This window comes from Aquarana catesbeiana, linkage group LG10, assembly GCF_042186555.1.
Source record: "Aquarana catesbeiana isolate 2022-GZ linkage group LG10, ASM4218655v1, whole genome shotgun sequence".
Classification (NCBI taxonomy): domain Eukaryota; kingdom Metazoa; phylum Chordata; class Amphibia; order Anura; family Ranidae; genus Aquarana; species Aquarana catesbeiana.
Genome location: NC_133333.1, coordinates 153,022,132 through 153,046,610, shown reverse-complemented (window position 1 = coordinate 153,046,610; position 24,479 = coordinate 153,022,132). Strand labels below are relative to the sequence as shown.

General features: G+C 40.5%; 1 protein-coding gene across 2 annotated transcripts in view; it reads right to left on the bottom strand.

Annotated features, from left to right (window-relative positions):
• LMTK3 (lemur tyrosine kinase 3) overlaps positions 1 to 24,479 on the bottom strand; it is a 196,600-nt gene continuing 172,121 nt past the window's right edge. For both annotated transcript variants that reach the window (XM_073602761.1, XM_073602760.1), the window contains exons 15-16: positions 20,282 to 20,527; positions 1 to 13,421 (exon numbers count right to left, since the gene is read on the bottom strand). In XM_073602761.1, the coding sequence (XP_073458862.1) occupies positions 13,405 to 13,421; positions 20,282 to 20,527 (263 nt within the window). In that variant the 3' untranslated portion in view covers positions 1 to 13,404. The remainder of the gene's footprint in view (positions 13,422 to 20,281; positions 20,528 to 24,479) is intronic.

Genomic DNA, 24,479 nt, shown 5'->3' with positions numbered 1-24,479 from the left:
GTCAGTATAAGATCTTATTTTAATGTTTTTCCCTTTTTGGCAAACATTGTTTTGGCGAACAAACACCATTTTGAATGAAAAATTCTGTTTTCAATTTGCACTTAAGAACAGCAAATGTATCCTATTTACAGACAAAATTGTCAAAATACATCACATTTTAACCATGTAAAAATAATGTGAGTTTCTGAGAGATAATACTGCGGTCTTTATGATTTCTCATATATATATATATGTATATATTTATACTCTTATAACCCATTTTATACATATTGGAAGGAGCAGCGATGCCTTAAGCCTCCCTTGATCTTAAAATAGAAATCCATTCAAAACTAAGGTTTTTAGTTTTAAGTGAAGTCTCTTTTAATCCTATGTTATCCTACTTGGTTGCATTACAAATCAATAGGAATAGTAGTGAAAAAAATCACACTGTGCCTGTGTCCCCAGATATCACCGAGTACCTATAAGTCTGATGAGCGTTGATGTTACTTTCTAATGTTTGAACAAAATTAGTAAAATATTAGAATTAATGTTTCACCTTTGAAGACTATTACAAATCATCCTGGATTAATGTTACCTAAATACCTCCAGTAAATATGTGAATGTCTAGATAATGCTTTAACATTTCTGGCAGGAATTATAAACAGCTTACATTGGAACCTGTTGTTACTTACTTGAGCTGATAAAGAATACGCATGTCTTCCAACTAAGGGGTTTTGAGGCTGGCCTCACACCTACGTATTGTGGTAATGTGCAATAAAACATGCATTTTACTGCATGCTACTGCAACACAGGTGAACACGCAGTATTATGTGCATTGCATTGCAGTGAGGTTTATTAAGACTCAACGCACATGTACAGTAGCTGCCAACACACCTGTAGTACAGCGTACCAAAGCACACATTGTAAGCATCAGTTTGCACTGTACTACAAAAAGCTGAGAAGCCCTTGTTTTTTTTTTTTAAAGAAAAATAACAAATACGGCTATACTTACCTGCTCTGTGCAATTGTTTCGCACAGAGCAGCCTCAATCCTCTTCTTCTGGGGTGCCCCGCTTGCACTCCAGGCCCCTCCACTTCATCGGGTGCTTTCCCTGGGAGCACCCTTGCAGGCTCACCTCACCATTGACACAGATAGCGGGATTTGGCCCTGCCCCCACTCCCATGTCACTGGATTTGATTGACAGCAGCGGGAGCCAATGGCTGCTATTAATCTGTCCAATGAGGAGAGAGACAGCAGCTGGAGTCGCTGCGCTCGTGCACATCACTGGATCAGATCGGACTCAGGTAAGAAAAAGGCAGGCTGCAGCACAGAAGGTTTTTCACCTTAATGCATAAAATGCATTAAGGTGAAAAAACTTGAGGCTTTACAACCACTTTAAGGCCAGACATAGTTGGAGCCATCTTCTTTCCTGCAATCACTGGTTGCAAGAAAGAAAATCACTAGTTTCCCCCATCAACACAGTCTGTGTTGATGGAGGATTCCCTCCCGTGGAGCCATTGTGTTCTCTTGGCAGGGCTGCTAGCCACTAGCAATAATAGCAGACAAAATCTGACAAGCTGGTTGTACCCAAGTTGAGTGATTTATCAACTTGGGTACAATGGGCTTGCCCACACTGGGTTCAAATCTCAGCTGGTCCCTGCTGAATCAGCCAAGATTTAAACTGTCTATGGCTGGCTTAACGCAGCACACTATAACAAGTGAAAAGAACCTACACACAAGTATGAGAAGGCCTTAAGCCAACATATACTTTCCTCATGCACAGCAAAGCAACAGGTTTACTTTAATTCCCCCCTTCTCATCAACAGATAGCAATGACCTGGTAATTCCATCTGACAACACTGATGCTTGTCCACTGACCCTGTGTAAGCTCTTACTATGGAGATTTGGAGCTTACACAGGGACTCCTTTCCTCGTGCTCAGCAGCTCAAAGGAGCAGCAGGGGAGAGAGTCACATGCACCTACTTAGCCAGGTGGATCGATCATCTCTTTACTCCTGGTGAAAAGAGTGACAGGGGAGTGAAAGTAAGATAAGTATGTGCTTCTAGGAAGGGGAGCTTGTTGCATTACCTTGTGTGCATTAATCACAGATTTGCTTTTAGTTGTATAAAATATACAGCTGCTCAGCAAGTTCCGATTCAATTTAAAGACTGTAGATTAAAATGGACCTGGAATAATTTTAAAGTACCTAATGTACCACTGCCTGCATATCAGCTCTGTTTTGCTATTAACTAAACCTTGGGATCTGGGGTACCTGCAGTGGTTAGCTACCATGCAGTAGCAGTGGCACTGTAGGAATTTTCAAACTACTTTGGGTTACTTTCAAAAGGGTCTTTTAATCTGACTGGGTTTCTAGTGTGCATATGGAATAATCCCCTTATAAAAAAAATATTAAAGGGATTGTAGCACTCCAAAAATGCTTAGCATGTTCCATTAAGCTTGTTTTATATGGTCTTGGCTTCAACAGCTCAGCACTGGCATTTTGAAGCTTTGTGAAGCTTTTGACACCAAGAACATGTCTAAATCATGCAGCTCGTCTAAATGCTCCTATGTTGTCAACTGTTCTTAACATTTAGGCTCCATGCACGCTGGCTTAAAAAAAACTTGCCTCTTCAGGAGTTTTATGTTCTGCTTGTAGAAGCAGCTCAATATTATCCTCTGTGTCCATGCACATTAGGCTGTTAAGAGGCATATTTTGAGTTTAACGTTTAGAGGCAGAAGAAAAACCCTTATGCCGCGTACACACGAGCGGACTGTCCAACAGAAAAAGTCAGACGGAAGCTTTTCATCGTATGTACCGATCGTGTGTAGGCCTCATCGGACTTTTATTTTCGAAAAATCTGACAGACCTAGAAATGGAACATGTTCTAAATCTTTCCAACGGACCCAATTCCTATCGGGAAAACCGATCATCTGTATGCTGGTCTGATGGACCAAAAAAGACGCATGCTCTGAAGCAAGTATGAGACGAAAGCTATTGGCTACTGGCTATTGAACTTCCTTTTTCTAGTCCCGTCGTAAGTGGTGCATGTCACCACGTTCTGTACGGTCAGACTTTGGTCGGACTTTGGTTGACCGTGTGTAGGCAAGACCACTTGAATGGAATTCCGTCGGAGCTACGTCGGAGAAACAATCGGAGTTTATTGTGTGTACACGGCATTAGGCTTCATGTACACGGGACGTTGTTTAACCTCTCCTGAACGATTTAACTTGACAGCTAGAAACCAGCATCTAAAAACGTCACTTTAGCCATATTTACATGCTGCGTTTAGCCACGTTTGAGTCTAGAAGCGTTTGTAAAAAAAAAAAATATATATATCTATAGATATATAGATATATATATTTTAATTTTTTTGGTTAAAATGAAAAACCTCTGTAAACAAAATGCTGCTAAACGCGAGTTACCGAGTTTAAGAGCATTTACAGGCTGTTACAGGCATTTGGCTTTTCAAATGACTCTGAACATCCATCCTGAACCCATTTTTTTGCATTCTAAAAAATGCTTCTAAACTCAACAGCCTAGAAATGGCTATAAACGACCCTGTGTACATGTACTGATAGGAAAACAGAGGTGAGTTCAGGGGCAGCTGAAAAAAAAGCCCAACTGCTCTTAAACATCCGTTTACCAGCAGCAGTGTACATGAGGCCTTAGGTTCCATGCACACTGGACTTTAAAAAACGTCTGTTCTCTTGGGAGTAAAAAATGCTCACATAGAGCATTTTTTGTACAAAGTCTAGACAAGTTTAGAAGAGTTTTATGTTTTTTCTGCCAGTGAGCTCCAATCAGAAACGCGAACCAGAAGGGTGTTTTTTCCTGCTTCTAAAAACTCAAAATATGCCTGTAAATGTCCTACTGTGCATGAACACATAGGATAACATTGAGCTGCTTCTACAGGCAGAACTGAAAACTCTTGTAGAAGCAACATTTTTTAAGCCAGTGTGCATGAAGCCTTCTGGTTCACGTTTCTGATTGGAGCTTGGAGACAGAAGAAAAACGAAAACTCTCCTAAACTCACCTAAACTTTGTACAAAAAATGCTCTATATGAGCGTTTTTCACTCCCGAGAGAAGAGACTTTTTTTTAAGCCCAGTGTGCATGGAGCCTAAAGCACACCTTAAATTCCTTTCTACTTCCCTGCCAGAAAGTTGAACCTAGACCAGCCTTTCTCACCCAAGGTTCCATGGAAACTTAAGGTTCATTTACAGGTTGTTAGGGGTTCATTGAACAATGAGCAATTTCTACCTCTTACATAAGTAACCCTTGGAACCAATGATCTTTTGAGGGAGGATTTTTTGCAATGACTACACGTGTAAGGAGCCAAATTCCCAGTGACCATCACACTACTGTACGATAAGCTGTAGATATAGTAATAATTAGCAGGGGTTCTCTGAGACCAGAAAATTATTTAACGTTGAAAGGTTAAAAAAGGCTTCTCTAGACAGTGTGTTGGCTCTAAGCCTCAGTTCACACTGATGCAACGTGGGAAATGCATCCCATCGCATGGCATCCATGCAATCTGCTGTGGGTGTTAACGACACCCTGAAACAGCTTGCAAAATGCAGCATAAGAATCGGCTTGCATGGGTGCGATGCAATTTAGGTGCGGCAAAAAAAAGGTCCTGCACCATTTTGGTACGGATGTAATTTGAACCATGCAAAATGAATAGCTCAAATTGCACCGCACAGACAACACATGTGATTTGTACAGAAATGCAGTGCGATTCCTGTGCGAATCACATGCGGTGTCCCGCGCCGCACTAATGTGAACCCAGGCTCAGCCATAAAAAAATTCACCCCTAAATATTCTAAACCCCTAAAACGTATCTAACATTCCTTATCCCTGACCCCAACACTAATCTGACTCCTGTAAAGAGCACTTTCCATTCCATATACTGTACTCATCTCATCATTCCCCAGGAGCAGCCCTGCTAAATCCTTACACCTCTGATGATATCTCTATACAGGAAGATATTAGAACTGGGCTGTTTTGTATGAGATGCCTGCAGCATCGTGTAATATCTGTGTCAGCACTTTGGGAAGGTCGGGAAGGGGAGATTCACTAGAGAAAGAAGCATGTGTATGCGAGAAGAGCTCTAAAGATCTACCCTGTTGGTTTAGCTTGGAGCTCAAGTAGGTAGTTCTTCAGGGTTATGCATTACGGCACAAAGGCCCCAAGGGCAACTTTGCTCATACATGCAAATCAAAAGAGCATCAGCATGGTCAAGATTTTTTTACAGCATTCATCAAGCTTCAAACAGCTTTCTTGAAGTTTATGTCAGGGCAAACTAAAATAAATATTCAGTACATCTCTGAAATATATGCAAATTTCCCCATGTTTTGTCTCTTTAAAAACACAGCATTTTACGCTCATTGGAAAATCTTGCTTGGGTGGAAATTGCTGACCCCTCCTATGGTCTCTGGATGGAAGGCAGCGATTAATGGGCCCCTTCTCTTATATAAGCTTACTTATGCGAGTAGGAACTGCCCTGCCAAATTTGACAAAATCTGGAATAGCTGAATAGATGCTTATGGCCTTACTATTTGCTATACTTCTGTTCAAATGTTGTTTTTGATGTTCCCTGAGTACCGAATTTTCCCATGTGATATATTTATCCCCCCTCCCCAATTCCTCCTCCCTCTTCCCTCTCCCCCGATGCCATGAACTTGGTATACTGGATGTGGCTGTACATTATTTCTTGTCTTTGCTTTTGTCCATACCTGGCAGTGTTGTCATTTCTATTCTGCATGTACCTCTCTGTAAAGGAATCACTTAGTTGTACTACTTTGTACCTCTGTTTTTATGTACTGTTGCACTAATTCAGTAAATGCAACTGTTGGAAAAAAAAAAAAAAACACTGCAAGGACAGAAAATGACCTGTTAATTCTACCAGAAATCCATGTAGTATTATCAGCCCTGCCTTAGTTCTACCTATAGAACACTGTAGTTCAGGAGGAGAGAACTGGCCAGGCCTGAAAACACTGCTTGGGATTTCAGTGTAGTGGATGCATTTTGTAGTCAGATGAAAGTGCAAGTAAGGAGCACACTGGATTTCTAGCAGATCAACACGAATGTTTCTGGACGTTTAGGAAATAAAGGAATAAAACATGGAGAAATGCACGTATACTGCACAGACGTACTGAACTCATGACCAGGGCTGTTGAATACAGATCTTAAAAAAATGCTGACTGCAGCTTTAAACAAATGATTAACAGGATTAAACACATGTTAGTACTGCTTAAGCTTCGAACAGACTTCAGCAAGCTTCAGCATTACTTAAAGATTTCTAAATCCTGCTAAACGTTGCACTCCCAATAAATTCTGTATTCAGCACTCCAGGCTAAAGCTGAAGGGAACTCGAAGAGCTTTTTTAAACTGATTGAAGCGTAGGTGCTTTGTAAATCGAATTCTCTACAGACTATTATTTGCAAGCTAAAAATTAAATAGGTTTAGGGCCTAAAATAGTTTTTTTTGTTTTTAGTTTTGAGTAGATACACCATTTTAAAAAATATTACTCTTTACAGTATCTTTTGGTGACAACAAAAACATCTGGACCAGTTTGACTTTAATCACTATAACAATTTAAAGAAGCAGTACTAGATGATAGTATTTTTTTCCATATAATTTTGGGGGGTTTATTAAATAATTGCTACTGTGCATGTCTGTAAACTGTAATTATACATATACATGCATATAATATATATACACACATATATACAGTATATATACATAGTATACAAACCTGGGACATTGCATGTCAATGAAATACCTAAATGTCTAAAAATATACGTATCTGAAGGGAAGAACAAAAACTCTCTTATAAAAGAAAACTAGTAGGGTACCATAAGGTTAGGTTCCAAGTGTAGGATAAAGTCATCTTAGGCCTCAATATAAAGGCCACTTCAGTGTGGTACAGTGTTCTACTTGTCACTTAATTGCCCACTGAGTGACTTTTCCAATATTGCTCCTAAATTCAATGTTTGCAGTGAAATGATTGTTTTTCCATTACGGAGTGGTCTGAGAGATTTTACAGAATTCAGGGAAATCTCACATTCTGCTACTAATAAATGGCACAGTTATCACCAGAGATGGTCTATCTGGTCATAGTCATAACATAAAGAGCGGCATTTCCACCAAATACTTCTTTTTCCTAATAAAAATGACATAACCTTTTTCCATCTTGTACTAAAGACAAATCAAAGCCCTCCTTGCCAGACCCTGATTCTCTGCTAAAGCATTTCACCCTGGGTGGGACTTATGCACTGTACACACGATCGGACATTGATCGGACATTCCGACAACAAAATCCATGGATTTTTTCCGACAGATGTTGGGTCAAACTTGTCTTGCATACACACGGTCGCACAAAGTTGTCGGAAAATCCGATTGTTCTGAACGCGGTGGCGTAAAACACGTACGTCGGGACTATAAACGGGGCAGTAGCCAATAGCTTTCGTCTCTTAATTTATTCTGAGCATGCGTGGCACTTTGTGTGTCAGAATTGTCCACATATGGTCGGAATTTACGCGAATGGATTTTGTTGTCGGAAAATTTTATAGCCTGCTCTTGAACTTTGTATGTCGGAAACTCCGATGGAAAAAGTCAGATGGAGCCCACACACACGGTCGGAATTTCCGACAACAAGCTCCGATCGCACATATTCCATTGGAAAGTCCGACCGTGTGCACGGGGCGTAAGTGATAGCCTCAGGGAATAGATGAGATTTAATCACCTCTATGGTGGAACACATTAGTGGACAAGGAGCAGGTTCTGGCGAGGAGGGATTTGATGCATCTTCAGTAGAAGGTGCAATAAAGTTTGTTGAATTTTTAGACAAGCAAGGATTCAGCAAGTGTGGCTGCTTATATTCAGGAAGGAGATGGATCCCATGAGTTGTATCACCATAGCTGGTGGTCAAATCAAAAGTCCCCCTCAAGTGGCTCTATTTGCAGTTATGATTAACTGGTCACACTGCCAGCAAAATTGTGCAGTGCCATTCACATACTCAGGTCAGGTTTTGGGATATGCAGTCCATAAATACATAGGCTTTACATTCTAATTGCCTTAAATATGAAATTTGGGTAGGGTGGTTCTACTCATAAATATTTTAACATTTAACATTGGAGACCGTGATCATAAAGATAAAAAAAAAAATGTAACATTACTTTTAAAGAATACTTTCATTCCCCCAAACAAATGTAAAAAATTGCCATCCTGCTAATAGTCAACCAGCAGTTCATTCGCCTAGCTTAGGTAGACATATTCTTAAAATGAAACTAAAATGTTTAAAATTCCAAAGAAATGTTTCTGCTTAGAATGTTTGTTGTAAGAGCCATTTTGATATAAATTGCCCTATCTAGTACTGCTTCTTTAAAGAGTAAAGGGAGCATACTACCTGTCATACTACCTGTCACTTCTTTCCTTGGGCTATGGTACTTATTAAAAAAGAATAAAAAAGAAACATGGATGATTATAAAAGAAAATAGAAACCAACATACAAACACACATTCATGAAGCCTGGATTCCCATGATGCATCTTGAAAAGCCTCATAAACCATGTAAGAGTCAATATGATGAGCTGCTGGAAAGTAAATCTCCATAGTTTGGAGAACACATGGCATTTGTCTTAGGAATGCAGTCAGTTGAGTTTGATAAGCAGAGATCTCAATAATGTTACTAGTTTTTTTTTCAAAGAGTAAATCCAGTATGAAGTTAAAAAATGTCCTGACAGTCACAATTATGAATTCCTTCAAAATGAGGCAAGATTGTTCTTTATGATTAGCAGATACGTTTTGCCATACATTTACTGTTCTAGCTGTTAGAAAATGGTCAACATGACTTGTTTTTTTGTTTTTCTTCTTCTAAAAAAAAGTTTGATCCTGCAGTGTAAGCCATGTGATGCCAAGAAACCGTAGATATTTTTGTGGACTTCTTTCAAAATTTGTCATCAACAAGTTACTTAAATCCACTTCCCGTTTAATGTAGGCAAGTAAGCTTGATGTCAGCAAATAAGAGATTGGTGAACTTAGTCAAGCAGCCACTGGTACATCAGTTATGAACCATATCCATCTTCATGGGACACCTTTAGTACAAATCATTTCACAGTAAAGTTCCAATTGCACATCAGCCGTTTTGTGCATCTAGTGCACTATTCCTAGTCCAGGAACAAAAAGTTGAATAGTTGCAGTTTGTTGTACAATTTGAATATATAATAATATTTTTTTAATCCACCCAAAGTCACTGTGTCATTGCTTCAACCAGTAAGGCTCCCCATTGGATTCATTTGGCACTAGGAGTAAACCAAGTCAGCAAGCAGCAGGTTTACATTCTGAAGTTATTTTGCAGGGAAAAAAACAGCTTTGCATTAAAAGGCAAAGAGGAGAAAAATAATAAAAACAGACATAAACTTTGAACATAAAGGCACTGATTTATGAAAACAGAGAAAAAATTGGGAAAATTGGGGCTACTGCTCATAGCAACCACATTTAAATAAAAAATTGGATTGCTATGGTAACAGTTCCATGTTTATTCCAGTTTTCATAAATCACCCTCAGAGAGTCCAAATTTAAAACTCCATTGAGGCAGCAAACAATCGCATAGAATGATATGTCTTCATTTTATATTTAGAATATCAATGCTTATCCCCTCTGTGCCATCAGGCAAACAAAACATATTTTTGTTCACAGTTTTCATTTGGAGGAAAGTAAAAGTGGAATTATTAGAGCAATCAGCCACACTCATTTAGTATTTTTGCAAAACAGGGTAGAACATAAAAACAGGAGTCTGATGGTTTCTATGGGCAGATGCCTCCACTTTTACTTTCATCCATGTTTTAATCTCTTTTAAATCTTTAAAACGTCTACACACAGAAATTGCTATTGCCATTTTTGTCTTACCTGTACTAAATAAAAAAGAAAAAAAAAACAGTTCATAAATACTTATTATACATACACTGCTTAAAACACATCTTCCCCCACTGCATCTGTTCTTGGAATATGCGTCATTCACCAACACTCAGTCATTAAGGATTCTCAGCTAAACACCTATGTTATATTTCTACTAAATATATTTCTTCAGTCTTGCCTTGCCCAGAGCTGAAGAAGATGATGTAAAGATGAAAATTCTTTTGAACAATGTAATTGCCAGGTTTGGGCCAGTCACCCCAAAAGTGATATTTTACTGTTAGGGAGAATTACATATTCTAACAGTTTATTTAATCTTTTGAGGACTTTCAATTGGGAAACCCTGTACTAGAGTTCTGAGCTTTGTGTTTATTGCACACCCGTCTTGTCCATTATTAGGGGATCCATATTCCCCTTTGAATGTTTAATTTATTCTATATTAATATAGATAAATTCAGCCTAAATGGGCCCCCCTAAAGGTGTTTAGAACACCAACATTCTAGGGAAGTGGTCTCCAAACTGCAGCCCGGGGGCTGGATGCAGCCCTTTGCTTGCCTTTATCTGGCCCTTGGGACGCTATTACTCCCATGGAATGAGGCACTATTCCTCCCACTGACGCCAATGACGAGGAACTATTCCTCCACTGACATCAATAATGAGGCATTATTTCTCCACTGACACCAAAGATGGGACATTATTCTTCTCACTGACACCATTGATGGGGCACTATTCTTTTTATTGATGCCATTTTCTACTCCCATGGGCCAAACTCCGGCCCCCCTAAGGTCTAAAGAGCAGTAAACTGGCCCTTTGTTTACAAAGTTTGGAGACCCCTGCTCTAGGGTATATGGAAACATATCCAGAAACTATGATGGAGGTCTTGAAGAAATAAAAGAAGCCAGTGAGATGTCGCCTATATATAAAATATCACTTTTGGGAAGGATGATCCTTTAAAAAGCAACACGTGACTATATAATTATATTACAATAACCCACTTATCATTAAGTGGGTGGCAGACTACAATATGAGGCTGATGTATGAATACCGCAGTATTTGATGGAACTGTACTTAAGCAAAAATATGGGCCAATGGTAGATAGAAGTGCTGTCTATAAAAACAGATCAGATCCCAGGTTTCAGTTTATAATCTGCACTAAAAAAAATGCAAGCTGAAGTCTTCTTGGCTGTGAGGGATAGAACCTTACTCTTTATCTGTAAAAATGTGGCCTGTAAGGGTCACTTAGAGCATTAAAAAGGCAGGAAGGCAAGACATTCTGCTATCTCTTTTTCCATATTTATGGCTAGGCACCATTATAATTATCAAATAGCCCATGGCTGCTATACACTTATGAAACCTTCAAAATGTATTTTAATTTCTAGTACAGCTCCCTTTTCAGATAAACAATTACTGACTGGTTCCTGTGGTGGCTTTGTTACTAGTCCTTCATTCTGATGGATAGCTGCTCTAACTAATCTTGAAGCAGGGGAGGAAGAAAAGGGCCACTGACCACAAGAGCTGGTCACTGATTGCATATCAAAGCATTATCAAGACAAGGGTTCTGAGAAAAAATGAAAAGCAATTTGCACCTGTGGAAACCAGATCAGTATAATGTTATGAGCACAATCATATTAGTGCTTAGCTGTTAAAGCTTTGGACAAAATAGGTGCTTAAAGCAAACCTGTCACAAATCCGGACAATTTAAGATAAGCATATATTGACAAAATGCTAAGGCTGGGTTCACATATGTACGGCTGCGGGTTCATGCCTGAGGTCTGCTGCGTGTCTGTTCACCAGTTCAGGTGCCATTCAGGTACGAATTTTTGTCTGAATTTGCATCTGAACTAAACCCAAACAAGCACAGGACCCTTTTGTAATGCTCCGCGGCCGCCTTTGACCTGTGTGAACCAGCTCCATCGAGAGCCGTTCATACTCACGTGTCATGTGAATTGGATGCTGGGATTAGAAAATTCAGAGATGTAGGCAGCTGAATTTATTTGCAAATCTCAACTTCCAATTGGGTGGCCTAGAACTTGGAAGGTGCATAGCGAAATTTGACTTTTAGCTGCCTATATTTCTGGATCTTCATTTAAGGTAACATCATCTATCTTATCATACACTTATTTTGAATTGCCCAGAATTGTGCAAGTTTATTTTAGTGCTCCCAGAGCACTTTTCGGACTTAAAACTTTGATTTTAAACAATTGGTCCTATTCAAAAACAAATGCTGATGATCAGTGCATTTATCATTCACATACAAGAGGATCTGCATTTTGCAGATGCAGCTCGCCAACCTGCAATTCCTCAACTGATAGACCCTTTATGAACAAATAGAGGCGTAATTTAAACACAGTGTGGGTGAGCACAGGCTTGGGCTTTAGAATTCAAAAAATTTAAGAGGTGAAGTCCCTGTGTACATCAATGTCCATGCCTGTGTTTGTCTGTGTTGCGGTTAACCGACAGCTCTCTTTATCCACAGAAATATAGGCAAACTGTCACAATTAGAGCAAAGCCCATCCACTTACTAAAGCTAGCCATACACTAGTAGAAAATTCTCAGTACATTCGATGACTTTACTGTTAGAAATGCGTTTGTTCGAGCAAAATTTTCTATCTTGCTCCATTGCATTTTCTTGTCAAAAATGAGCATCGATTTGTCCCGACTAACAATTAGAGAATGAAGCAAAGGAAATTCCGCTAGTAAATGGCCAGCTTAAGGAAGCCCCAGGAGGGTTGCTATGTCTGTAAGATGAGTTGTCATAAGAGATGCTGCTCACTGCCTGCTACTCTGTTCATTATCAGCTCAGACAGGATTGCTATTGCAGCTATTACACATCTTTATGGTGAATGCATAAGCTGCACTGATCACACATTAATACACTCTGGCAGTCACAAGGACACATCTTTCTGTAGTTTTTGCTCACAGATGTGCGTTGCACCACTCTCTATAAGCTGCTTGAGCATGGCAGTCTGTGCTCCACACAGAGGTGAGTGTTACCAACTTGCATGGACAAATGTATATGAGCGAAATGGGCATAGTGTTCTGTCTATTGGAAATATTTACCTTTATATATAGTGCCTTAGTAACCCATCACAGATGATCTTTCATTAGTAGAACTGCACTCAAGTGCCATCAATCAATTGATTTCATAAACACTGCGGTCAGCTTCACTGCAGAGCACAAAATGCGGACATACCAATTTCTAACTACTGCTGGAACTAGACATCATATAAAATGGAGTCAGTTTGGCACATTTAAATATGAAGAAAATCTTCCTGTACAGAGGTTTGATCATCCAGGATATCTGATGCAAGTTCCTTTGCTGGCATAGACAGAAATCTCAATTACAGAACAGTTAGAAATACCATAGAATGGAATGTGCGGTGCTGGGTATGCCTGAATTTTACTAAAAAAAGAATATCAGCGAAGACGCTAAGGGAGGAAACAGAAATGCGTTTAGTGGCTTCAGTGACTCTTGTGGCACAACAGACTCTCCTCAAAGGCAAAACCCTCAGTTTTCAATAGTGCCTGGAATGACATAAATATAAATTATTTTTAGTCACCAACAGACAGATTGTTTTTTTTTTTTTTTTTTAACAAAACAAAAAAAATATATAAAGTGTTTGTGAAGTCTAAATTGCAAGTAACTGCCAGACCCTCTATTAGAGTCTGGCATACCACACTATGGAAGTTATTTTAAAAAAAATGAGCATTCTAAATACCTATTTACAGCTGCCTTCAGGCCGGTCCCATGACTTGCGGGTGCTTTACAGCTACGAGACAGGGCTTCTGCGGGAGGAACCGTGATCTCCCTCTGACGTTAGCTGGGGAGATCACATGGCTGCTTGGCTCCTCCCGCAAAAGCTCTGTCTCGTAGCTGTAAGGCGGCCGCGAGTCATGTGATCGGCCTGAAGACAGCTGTAAATAGGTATTTAGAACACTTGTTTTTTAACCACTTCAATACCAAGGACGTCATATGACGCCCTGGGCTTTGAGCAGGTATATCTGAATGATGCCTGTAGTTACAGACATCATTCAGATATTGCCGGTTTCAGCTGGCGAATCTCTACACCATAGGAATGATCATTGCGGCCGTTCCGCCGCTTGATCGTTCCTATGGGAGGCGAGAGGGGACGTCCCCCCCTCCCACCGCCCTCCGGTGCTTGCTCCGACTCACCGTTGCAATCGGTGAGGCAGAGAGTGGATCCGCCGGCGCCGGATGTAGATCATAGAGATTTCCGGCGGACCAGATGGTCCCCGGAGTCTCTATGATCGTCGGAGGCCGGGCGCGATGTTATGAGGTCACGCCCGACCTCTTGAAGTGTAGTGTGTAGTGTAGTATGCCAGGCTCTAATAGAGGGTCTGGCAGTGACTATTTTAATTTTTTTATTTTTAATAATAGTGGCCGGGGGCGGAGACGGAGACAGAGAGAGCGGGCTGACAGGCAGGAAGGAGGGGGTGAGGGGGAGAGAGGAGAGCAGAGGGGACAGTAGCGTATGATGGAGGGACGCACTCTGACCACGGTGGTTAGGGCTAAGTGGCCCTGGTTATTGTGGTCAGTATAGAGAGGGCATACAGGAAGCGGCAGGTTCAGGGAAGTTTTTTTACAGTTTAGAGGGGGGCAGATTACACAGCACAAGCACTGTGCTGTTTAATATCTGCTTTAAGGGACCAGACTGTGTATTTATTTATTTTTGGGTTAACAAACACTTTAAGAAGAAACAGAATCTCACGCTCGGAAATGGAGAAATATATAAATAAGAGCTGCTGCACCCAAAAACACCTGAATACCAGGTAATAAGTGATACCAAAATAAAACAAAAGAAAGGTGCACTGCTTCCTTGCAAAACATGCAAACAAATATGTGCAAAGTGATATTATATAAACAAATGGACTCTTCAATCCCAGGAGACGCCTCTTAGGGGGAAACGCGTTGGGTGGAGTGGGGTCTGTGACATCACGCCGAAGCTGCCTTGAAGAGACAGCAGCTGAGGCTTGTTTTACTAGCTCACAGTCCATATTCCCATCGTACATGTTCCAGGAATGAGCTCGTAACGTACCGGGTGCTGTAGCGACCACCAGCTAGATACTGGAACATCACTTTTGTCCAAACGCTTTTTATTAAAGAAAGATCACATCACAAAACAGTGTAGTGCAAGGTTTTGGAGCCACTCAGGATCCCTTCATCAGGCATGTGATGAAAGGGTCCTGGGTGGCTCTGAAACATTGCACTACACTGTGTGCTGGCGAATATCTACATATTGTTTTAATAGCTTTCTACATTTATGCTTTTATATTCCTTCGGGCAAATGTAAGTGCAACTTTATTTGTCATTAAATGTTATTTTTAAAATGGGTTGGGCTATGAGACTTCCTCTTTTATGCCTATCCTAAGTGATGCAGTCCACCTTGGATGGTCTCTGAGCCTTGGGTACTGAACGTATTTGGGGATTCCTGTTCTAAGAGTGCTGTTTCTTTGGATTACACTAATAATCACTAATGATCTCTATAATTCCAGATCATTCGGTTCTGGTAAGGAGCTGTAATTACTGCACGAGCACTTTTGGAGCACCTTTGTTATTTAATGTTTACTGAAAGCACTGGGCACTTTTCAGCACATATACAGTATCTCACAAAAGTGATTACATCCCTCACATTTTTGTAAATACTTTATTATATCTTTTCATGTGGCAACACTGAAGAAATGACACTTTGCTACAATGTAAAATAGTGAGTGTACAGCTTGTATAACAGTGTAATGACAGTTATTTTGGGGGGACAGCAAATTTACACTGTTATACAAGCTGTACACTCACTACTTTACATTGTAGCAAAGTGTCATTTCTTCAGTGTTGTCACATGAAAAGGTATAATAAAATATTTACAAAAATGTGAGGGGTGTACTCACTTTTGTGAGATACTGTATATGGACTATATGCTTGATGGACTTTTACACTTTTACACTTTTTACACTAATTTGTATGAATTCTCAATTTAAACTGTTTTATATGATTAGGTTTTTATTAATTTAATATTGTACACTTTGAATTAATAGTGGTGTGTCATGTGATGTGTACCAATCATGAGATTTTTATGATCAATGAAATATGCTTGTGATTCATATTTTTTAATTAGTTTATATCATATCACTTTGCACATATTTGTTTAACTATTTTGCAAAGAAGCAGCACGCCTTTCTTTTGTTTTAAAGCGGAAGAAATGTGGATAAAAAACCTTGAGTTAAAGGAAACCTCAAAATACAAAGGCTGCCATTGCTGATCTGATCTCCTCCTGAAAATGCTAACTCCTTGGTTTTCATACCATCCTTTGATATTCTGGCTTCAATGCTTTTAGTCACTGAACCAAAAGAAGAATGTAGAGCAGGTGCTCTTACTTGCTAAATGCCCATTGCAGTAAATTGACTTAAAAACAGTTAAAACCCAGGAACAGCCAGAATGAGGAATGTATATATTGTGCAGGACCATTAGGAAAAATTGAAAAAGTGTTGGGTTACTTGGATTAACTTTACTACAACAGCAGCCCACAAGGAAATTATGGGTGGGTCTTAAAGGCAAACTCCTCCTTTAGTAACATGTTACACCCATATTTAGGGTGTAATATGTAACATACGGCTAAGCAAATTTCACACCAACAAAGTGGCCTTCACTTGTGATAGTATGTATGAAAATTGGCATGGCTGTGCAGGTGGAGTGAATAAATGAACTTAAAGTCCCTTCTTCCACTGTGGCAGGGGAACTTGTAGTTGTCAATGAAATACAAGTGATAATCAGCACACTCCTAGTCCATTGACACGTCCTCTGGCTCTCTAACGGAAAGCCCATGCACAGCTATGGTCAGAGAGCTGTAGAAAGAGTCTGCAGAGAGAGGGAAGACAAGAGTGCAAGACCCCAGTTAAAAAGGCTGTGTACGTTTTTTGCATTAAAACAATAGCACAGTTACATGGAAGACAGAAAAGGAGGGAGGGGAGGCGCCACCTGAGTGTAGTATTAAAGCATCAGTATTTATTCCATAAGATTAAAAACACAAGATGTAAGGCATATTCATGCTTGTCAAATAGTAATCAGTCCCATGGCTACTGCTGCCCTGCAGACTCTTCTGGGGTCTGAGTGGCTGGATGGAAGGTGTAAGGAGGTAGAGACTCCTAAATAATTCCATGATGTCTGTGCTGACCGGCATGGACCACATGGGCGGAAGCCACGGGGCTTTTGTAAATATTTACACTTTTGGACTGATGGACTTTATACATAATGTATGAATACTAATCTTTGTTCAGTCATACAACTGTCTGTGCGCCAGTAATTCACTTTATGACAATTACATGGAATAAAGTGTTGATCCAACAAATATTGAACTCAGCTTGCTGACTAAGAGTAGTATCTCTGGCCGTACCACTCGTGGATGGATTATGGACAAGGGGGCAGCAATGTGTTTCAAAGGACCTCCTCCTTTCTCAAGCTGCTTTTGGTCAGCAAGCTGAACAGGTCTGTGGCCGCTGGTGCCAAAATTAGGGCTCAACATTTCCTGTTCCATTTAGGAAGTTCTGGTTTCCATGCACTGTACTGTTGGTTCTATACTTGTCGAATTAACACTGCTTCCATGTAAGTGTGCTATTGTTTTAATGCAATAAACATACACAGCCTATTAATCTAAGGTCCCAAGCCCTTGTCTTCAATCTCTCTGCACCAGTGATGATCTACTCGCATCTGTACAAGGAGCTGCAGGATCTAATATACTCTTAGGCATGAACGTTTCTATTGATAGACACTGATCACCCATCCTGGAATATATGCAAGTAGATTTTTGTGTGCACTTTTGTATTTCTATTTTGTTTAAGAAGAGTTTGCAGAAGCCTGACATTGCACTCAAAAGCCACTGATTGCAGGTACAATGCTTTGCTGGCTCCTGTGAAAAAAAAAAATGCATGTTTATTTTTCCTGCAAAAATGTGTACATTATATAAGAGAAAAATAAGGGATTTTAAATATATATTTTGTAGAATTATTGTTTTGTCTTGATGTTTTGATCTAATGTTGGTATGTTGTATAACTGTAAAAAAAATTTATAAAAATTGAAGGTTAAAAAAAAAAAATGTGTACATTTATTATTTTTTTTTAGAAAGATGAACATAGCCTTTAAGTAGTATATTGCTGACTAAATGGGATACACAGTTTGATATTTGGTATTAATTCCAGGATGCATGATAACAGAAGGGTGGTTCTTCTATGTTTTCTTTCTCTTAGCCCTTATTCACACCAGTGCAATATGTCATGTGATTTGACAGTTCCACCCCATTGCCGGCAACGGAACCGTTCAAATCACAGGAAATCATGTCACAGCAACTTTGAAAAAGGTTCCTGCGCTGGTTTTTTCCGATATCATTACGACTTGCATAGACTTCTGCTAAACAAAGTCACAAGCCACAATGAAATCGGAGGTGCAAATCGAACTGATCTGATGTGGTATGAACCAGCGTTTAATCTTTTGTATATGTAACAGTAATTATGTTTCTATTGCCCATATGAGAGTGGACTGCTACTTGTCATTTCATTGTTTCCATAAATTTCTGTAATAGGAAATATGTGGTTGTATGTCGTGATGTGATTTATGTATGTTGGATTACACTAAAGCCCCGTACACACGGGCTGAATGTCGGGAGACATCAGCCGGTTCAATAAAAGCCAGCTGACATTCGGCCCGAGTGTATGTCAGTCGGTCTGATGGAAGCCGGCCCTTTGCCCAGCTTCTTTTGGAAGAGCATGCTGGAAAGCCAGCAGCCCACTGGCTACCGATCAGCGCTCTTTGCCAGTGGTGGTGTTCTGGCAAGGGGGCCGTCCCAGCGGGGAAGATCGATGTGCTAATGTTAGTACAGCGGCTTCAACCAAACTGTTAGTGTGTACCAGGCTTAAAGTGGAAGTCCATGAAAAAACTAAAATCCCTGCATATATAGATACCACAGATCTAACACTAACCTATCTAGCCCTGTGAAGAAAACATGAGTATACATACCTTTTTGGAAGCTGATCTGATCTGCTCCGACCCGATCTCCAGCGGCGGAAGCTCTGCAGAAGACACAGCCGACAACGGCTCTGAAAAGGATGGGAAGTGACTTCACCTATACAGTTACTATGGGGCTTCAGTTGTCGTACATCTCCTCTGCACCTGCCTCTACAGTGAAGCCGCGGCTGACAGTTCAGCGTGAGATTGGGTCGGAGCGGGTCAGATCGGCTTCCAAAAAGGTATGTATATTAATTTTTTCTTTACAGAGATAGAGAGGTTAGTGTTTGATCCGTGGTGTCTACTAGAGATGCAGGGATTTTAGGTTTTGCATGGACTTCCACTTCAAGGCTCTCTGTATGGCACCCTCTTGTTCTCTGTATAACTCAATAAAACAGATTCTGGAGGCAGCTAACCTTTTCAGCAATGACAGCCCTTATACTTCTCTCATAACAGAGTACCTTTAAAGCAGAAGTCTGTCCTATACACAGACACACACCAACTGAAAAAAAAAAATAAATAAATTATATATATATATATATATATATATATATATATATATATATATATATATATATATATTTATTTATATTCTGAGAACAGGCTGATGATGCTGTCCCAGAGTGTGGTTGTGACAGATTGGGCTCCTAGGAAGTGAACTGAATGATACTGGCTGTCATTGAATTCAGAAGACCGAGGAAATCTTGTGGCACAAAAAAATTACAGCTCTGCACAGCTCCAGATTAAAGTGAGTATTGCAGCAAAGCTGCTTTTTTGGCTGGAGTAGCAGCGAAACACAGCTTTTTTCATGAAGGAGCTCTGAAAATCACTGTCTCTCACAAGAGTCAGCATATCTGAGTCAGTACAAGAGACATGCTGACTGTCACAGAACAACAGCGCTGTCAATACGGTGATCCAACAGCTTACAGAGGACCAAAAAACAAAAATTACACACCCCAAGTGCTGCTGTAATTTTGAATTTTTAAAAATGTTTTCCATAAGTGCAAGATTAACTTACAATGGTTTATAGGCTATAGTATCATACTAAGTTAACAGGAAATAGACATGTACACTACCACATGAATTGCTGTCATTAGATAAATACAGAGGCTGCCAACTTCTTTCTAAAAATGCGAGTTGCCTAGCTGTATAGGGTGTCAGCAATTCTGAGCCACAAAACCTAAACAAGCTTGGGAAATATGGAAGACAAAGAATCATTATGACAGTCCGGCAATCAACATTTTCAGAAAAGATGTATTGTATGACAGGTGAACTTGAAGAATCTCTCCTCCTCTCACAAATGGAAATGAATAAAGTGGTTGCAGCTTTTGCTTTAATAGCTGATACATCAAGCAGTGTTATGAATTGTACTAACCTGCAGGCGGCGCTACTTCAGTTTCACACAGTGGAACATGTGGGTCTACAGCAGGCGAGACAGTAAAACGAGTGAATCGCAGTGAGTCCATCAGATTTCCTTCCACTCTTTTCCCAGGGAGTGGAGGAGGTGACGGCATAGTAGGACTTATCGGTGACTTGAGAGCGGCTCCCTCTGCTGCCATAGGAAGGAACGTGGAGTTCTGTGTCATCAGAGGAAAGTCATCATCCCACTCAAAACTTCCACCTAAAAAAACAACAACCAGAAAAGTTTATTTTACCTGCAAGTTTGAAAGAAAACATCTCTCAGTACCATATATATATATATATATATATATATATATATATATATATATATATATATATATATATATATATATACATATACATACACACATTATTATAAGCAGTACCCTATACATATATAATATTCTGATCCGTGCCCTATGCATAAACACTATTTCAATCAGTACCCTATACATAATATACGATATTCCAATCAATACCCTATTACACACTATTACAAGCAGTACCCTATACATATACAATATTCTGATCCGTGCCCTATGCATATACAATATTTCAATCAGTACCCTATACATATATGGTATTACAAACCATGCCCTTTACATATAAGGTATTAAAATCTATCTGTAAAGTATAATGGTTTATGTCTATATACAATATTCCAATTAGTACCCAATACATACAGTACTGTGCAAAAGTTTTAGGCAGGTGTGAAAAAATGCTGTAAATTAAGAATGCTTTCAGAAATAGTAGTGTTGTGTTTTATCAATTACCAAAATGTAAAGTAAATGAACAGAAGAGAAATCCAAATCAAATCAACATTTGGTGTGACCACCTTTTGCCTTCAAAACAGCATCAATACTTACTTGCACACAGTTTTTAAAGGGATTCGGCAGGTAGGTTGTTTTAAACATCTTGGAGAACTAACCACAGATCTTCTATTGATGTAGGCTGTCTCAAATCCTTCTGTTTCTTCATATAATCCCAGAGAGACTCAATGTTGATATCAGGGCTTTGTGGGGCCATCACTTCCAGGACTCCTTGTTCTTTATGCTGAAGATAGTTCTTAATGACATTGGCTGTATTTTTGGGGTTGTTGTTCTGTTGCAGAATGCATTTGGGGCGAATCATACAACTGCCTGATGGTTTGGCATAATGGATAAGTTTCTGCCTGTATTTCTCAGCATTAGAACACCATTGATCCTGACCAAATTTCCAACAACGTTTGCAGAAACGCAGCCCCAAACTTGCAAGGAACCTCCACCCTGCTTCAATGTTGCCCTTCAATGAACAAACTGCCTCCTGTTACAGCCAAATATTTTAAATTTTGACTCATCAGTCCAGAACACCTGCTGCTATTTTTCTGCATCCTAGTTCTTACGTTTTAATTCATGGTTGAGTCGCTTAGCCTTAGCCTATCTATTTTCATATCAGAGGTATGGCTTTTTGGTTGCAATTCTTCCATGAATACCACTTCTGGCCAGATTTCTGTGGACAGTAGATGGGTGTACCTGGGTACCACTGGTTTCCACAGGTTCTGTGCTGATGGCACTGCTGAATATCTTCTGATGTCAAAGGGAAGTAAGCATGATATGTCTTTCATCTGCTGCATTAATTTTCCTTGGCTGACCACTGCATGTACGGTCCTCAATGTTGACCGATCAATGGTGTCTTTGGGTTGTTTCACCCAAAAATGGAACTTCCACTTATCCGGTTCCTTCCCCCCTCCGGTGTCACATTTGCCACCTTTCGGGGGGAGGAGCAGATATCTGTCTAATACAGGTAATTACTCCCACTTCCAGCGATAGAACGCCACAGAATCTGCGGTGACCTACGCCATGTCCAGCACCCTTCTCAGTCCCCCTGCTGTCTTCTGGGAGACACACAGGTCCCAGAAGTCAGCAGGGACCAGTCAGGACGCGCAGCGCGACTCGTGCATGTGCAGTAGGGAACCAGGCTGTGAAGCCGCAAGGCTTTACTTCCTGATTCCCTTACCGAAGATGGCGGCGCCTCCACCCAGGAGCCGAGGAACGGGTCGGCTTCGGGTGAGGACATCGCGGGCGCCCTGGACAGGTAAGTGTCCTTATTTTAAAAGTCAGCAGCTGCAGTATTTGTAACTGCTGACTTGTTTTTTTTTTCTGCGGAACTTTGCTTTAATACTGAGAAATATAGGCAGATACTTATCCATCATGCCATACCATCAGGGAGGCGTGTGATTGGCCCCAAATTTATTCTGCAGCAGTACAATGAACCCAAACAGACAGCCAAGGTCATTAGGAACTATCTTCAGCATAAATCAAATGTGATCTCATCTCAACATCATCGAGTCTGTCTAGGATTACATGAAGAGAAAGAAGGATTTGAAGCAGCCTGCATCCACAGAAGAGCTGTGGTTAGTTCTCCAAGAGGTATGGAACAACCTACCTGCCGAGTTCCTTCAAAAACTGTGTGCAAGTGTACCCAGATGAATTGACGCTTCTTCTGTTCACTCACTCACTGCCTTTTGTAAATTGATAAAAATAAACAATTAAAATATATATTTTTTTAAAGCTTTCTTACTTTACAGCATTTCTTCACACCCACCTAAAACTTTTGCGCATTGTTGTATATAATAATATAATTTAAATTAGAACCCTATAGATATACGATATTCCAGTTAATATCCTATACATATTAAATATTCTAATTTGCTGAACAACTACACCCTTTCATGGAAATGGAATTCCCTGGTGGCAGTGGCCTCTTTCAGCAGGATAATGCACCCTGCCACACTGCAAAAGTGGTTAAATAATGGTTTGAGGAACACAACAATGATTTTGAGGTGTTGACTCGGCCTCCAAATTCTCCAGGTCTCAATCCATCAAGCATCTGTGGGATGTGCTGGAAAAAAAAGTCCGATCCATGGAGGCCCCACCTCACAACTTACAAGACTTAAAGAGGTTGTAGACCTTCATGGGGAAGTTGTACCTTTAGGTAAGCCTATAATAAGGCTTACCTATAGGTACACTAAATATCTCCTAAACAAGCATCGTTTAGGAAATATTTAATATATACGCTGCCGCCGACGTCATCGGCGCATGCACACTGAAGGAACAGCGAGCTAGTGCCGTTTCTGCAGGTCCCACGCCGTGACCAGAACCCACGCACATGTGCGGGAGTGACATAATCACGGCTCCCGGCAATTACAGTGCCGGAGCCTGTGAACCCGGAAGTAACTTTGGGCAACATGTCGGCCGTGTGAGCGGTGTGCTGGTGCCAATCCAGGGCATCGTTCTAAGGTAAGTATTACACAATAAGCTAGTATGCGATGCATAATAGCTCATTATGCCTTTGTATTGCAGGTTTTTTTGTGGGGGGAGGTTGGGGGTTTACAACCTCTTTAACTACTTCAATACAGGGTACTTACACCCCCTTCCTGCTCAAGCCAATTTTCAGCTTTCAGCGCTGTCGCTGTTTAAACGACAATTGTGCGGTCATGCTACACTGTACCCAAACAGAATTTTTAGAATTTTGTTCCCACAAATAGAGTTTTCTTTTGGTGGTATTTGATCACTGCTGCTATTTTTTTATTTTTTGCTAAACAAATAAAAAAAAGACCTAAAATTTTGAAAAAAAAAAGTTTTTCTTTTGTTTCTGTTATAAAATTTTGTAAATAAGTAAGTTTTCTCCTTCACTGACTGGCACTGATAAGGCGGCACTGACGGGCACTGATAAGGTGGCACCGATGAGGTGGCACCAATAAGGTGGCACTGATGGCCCCTGACGATGGGCACTGATAGGCGGCACTGATGGGCACTGGTAGGCGGCACTGATGGGTGGCACTGATATACAGCACTGATGGGCATTGATAGGCGGCACTGATGGGCACTCATGGGTGGCACTGGTGGGCACTGATAGGTGACACTGATGGGCACTGAAAGGCTGCACTGATGGGTACTTATGGGTGGCACTGATAGATGGCATTGATAGGCATCACTGATGGCACTGGCAGGCATTGGGGATGGGCACTGATTGGCAGCTGCCTGGGCACTGATTGGCAGCTGCCTGGTGGTCTAGGGTGGCATACCTGGTGGTCCAGTGTGGTGGCATCCCTGGTGGTCCTGGCAGCATCCTGGTGGTCCTGGGTGCGCACCCGAGGGGGGGCTGCGCTGATAAACAATCAGCACAGACCC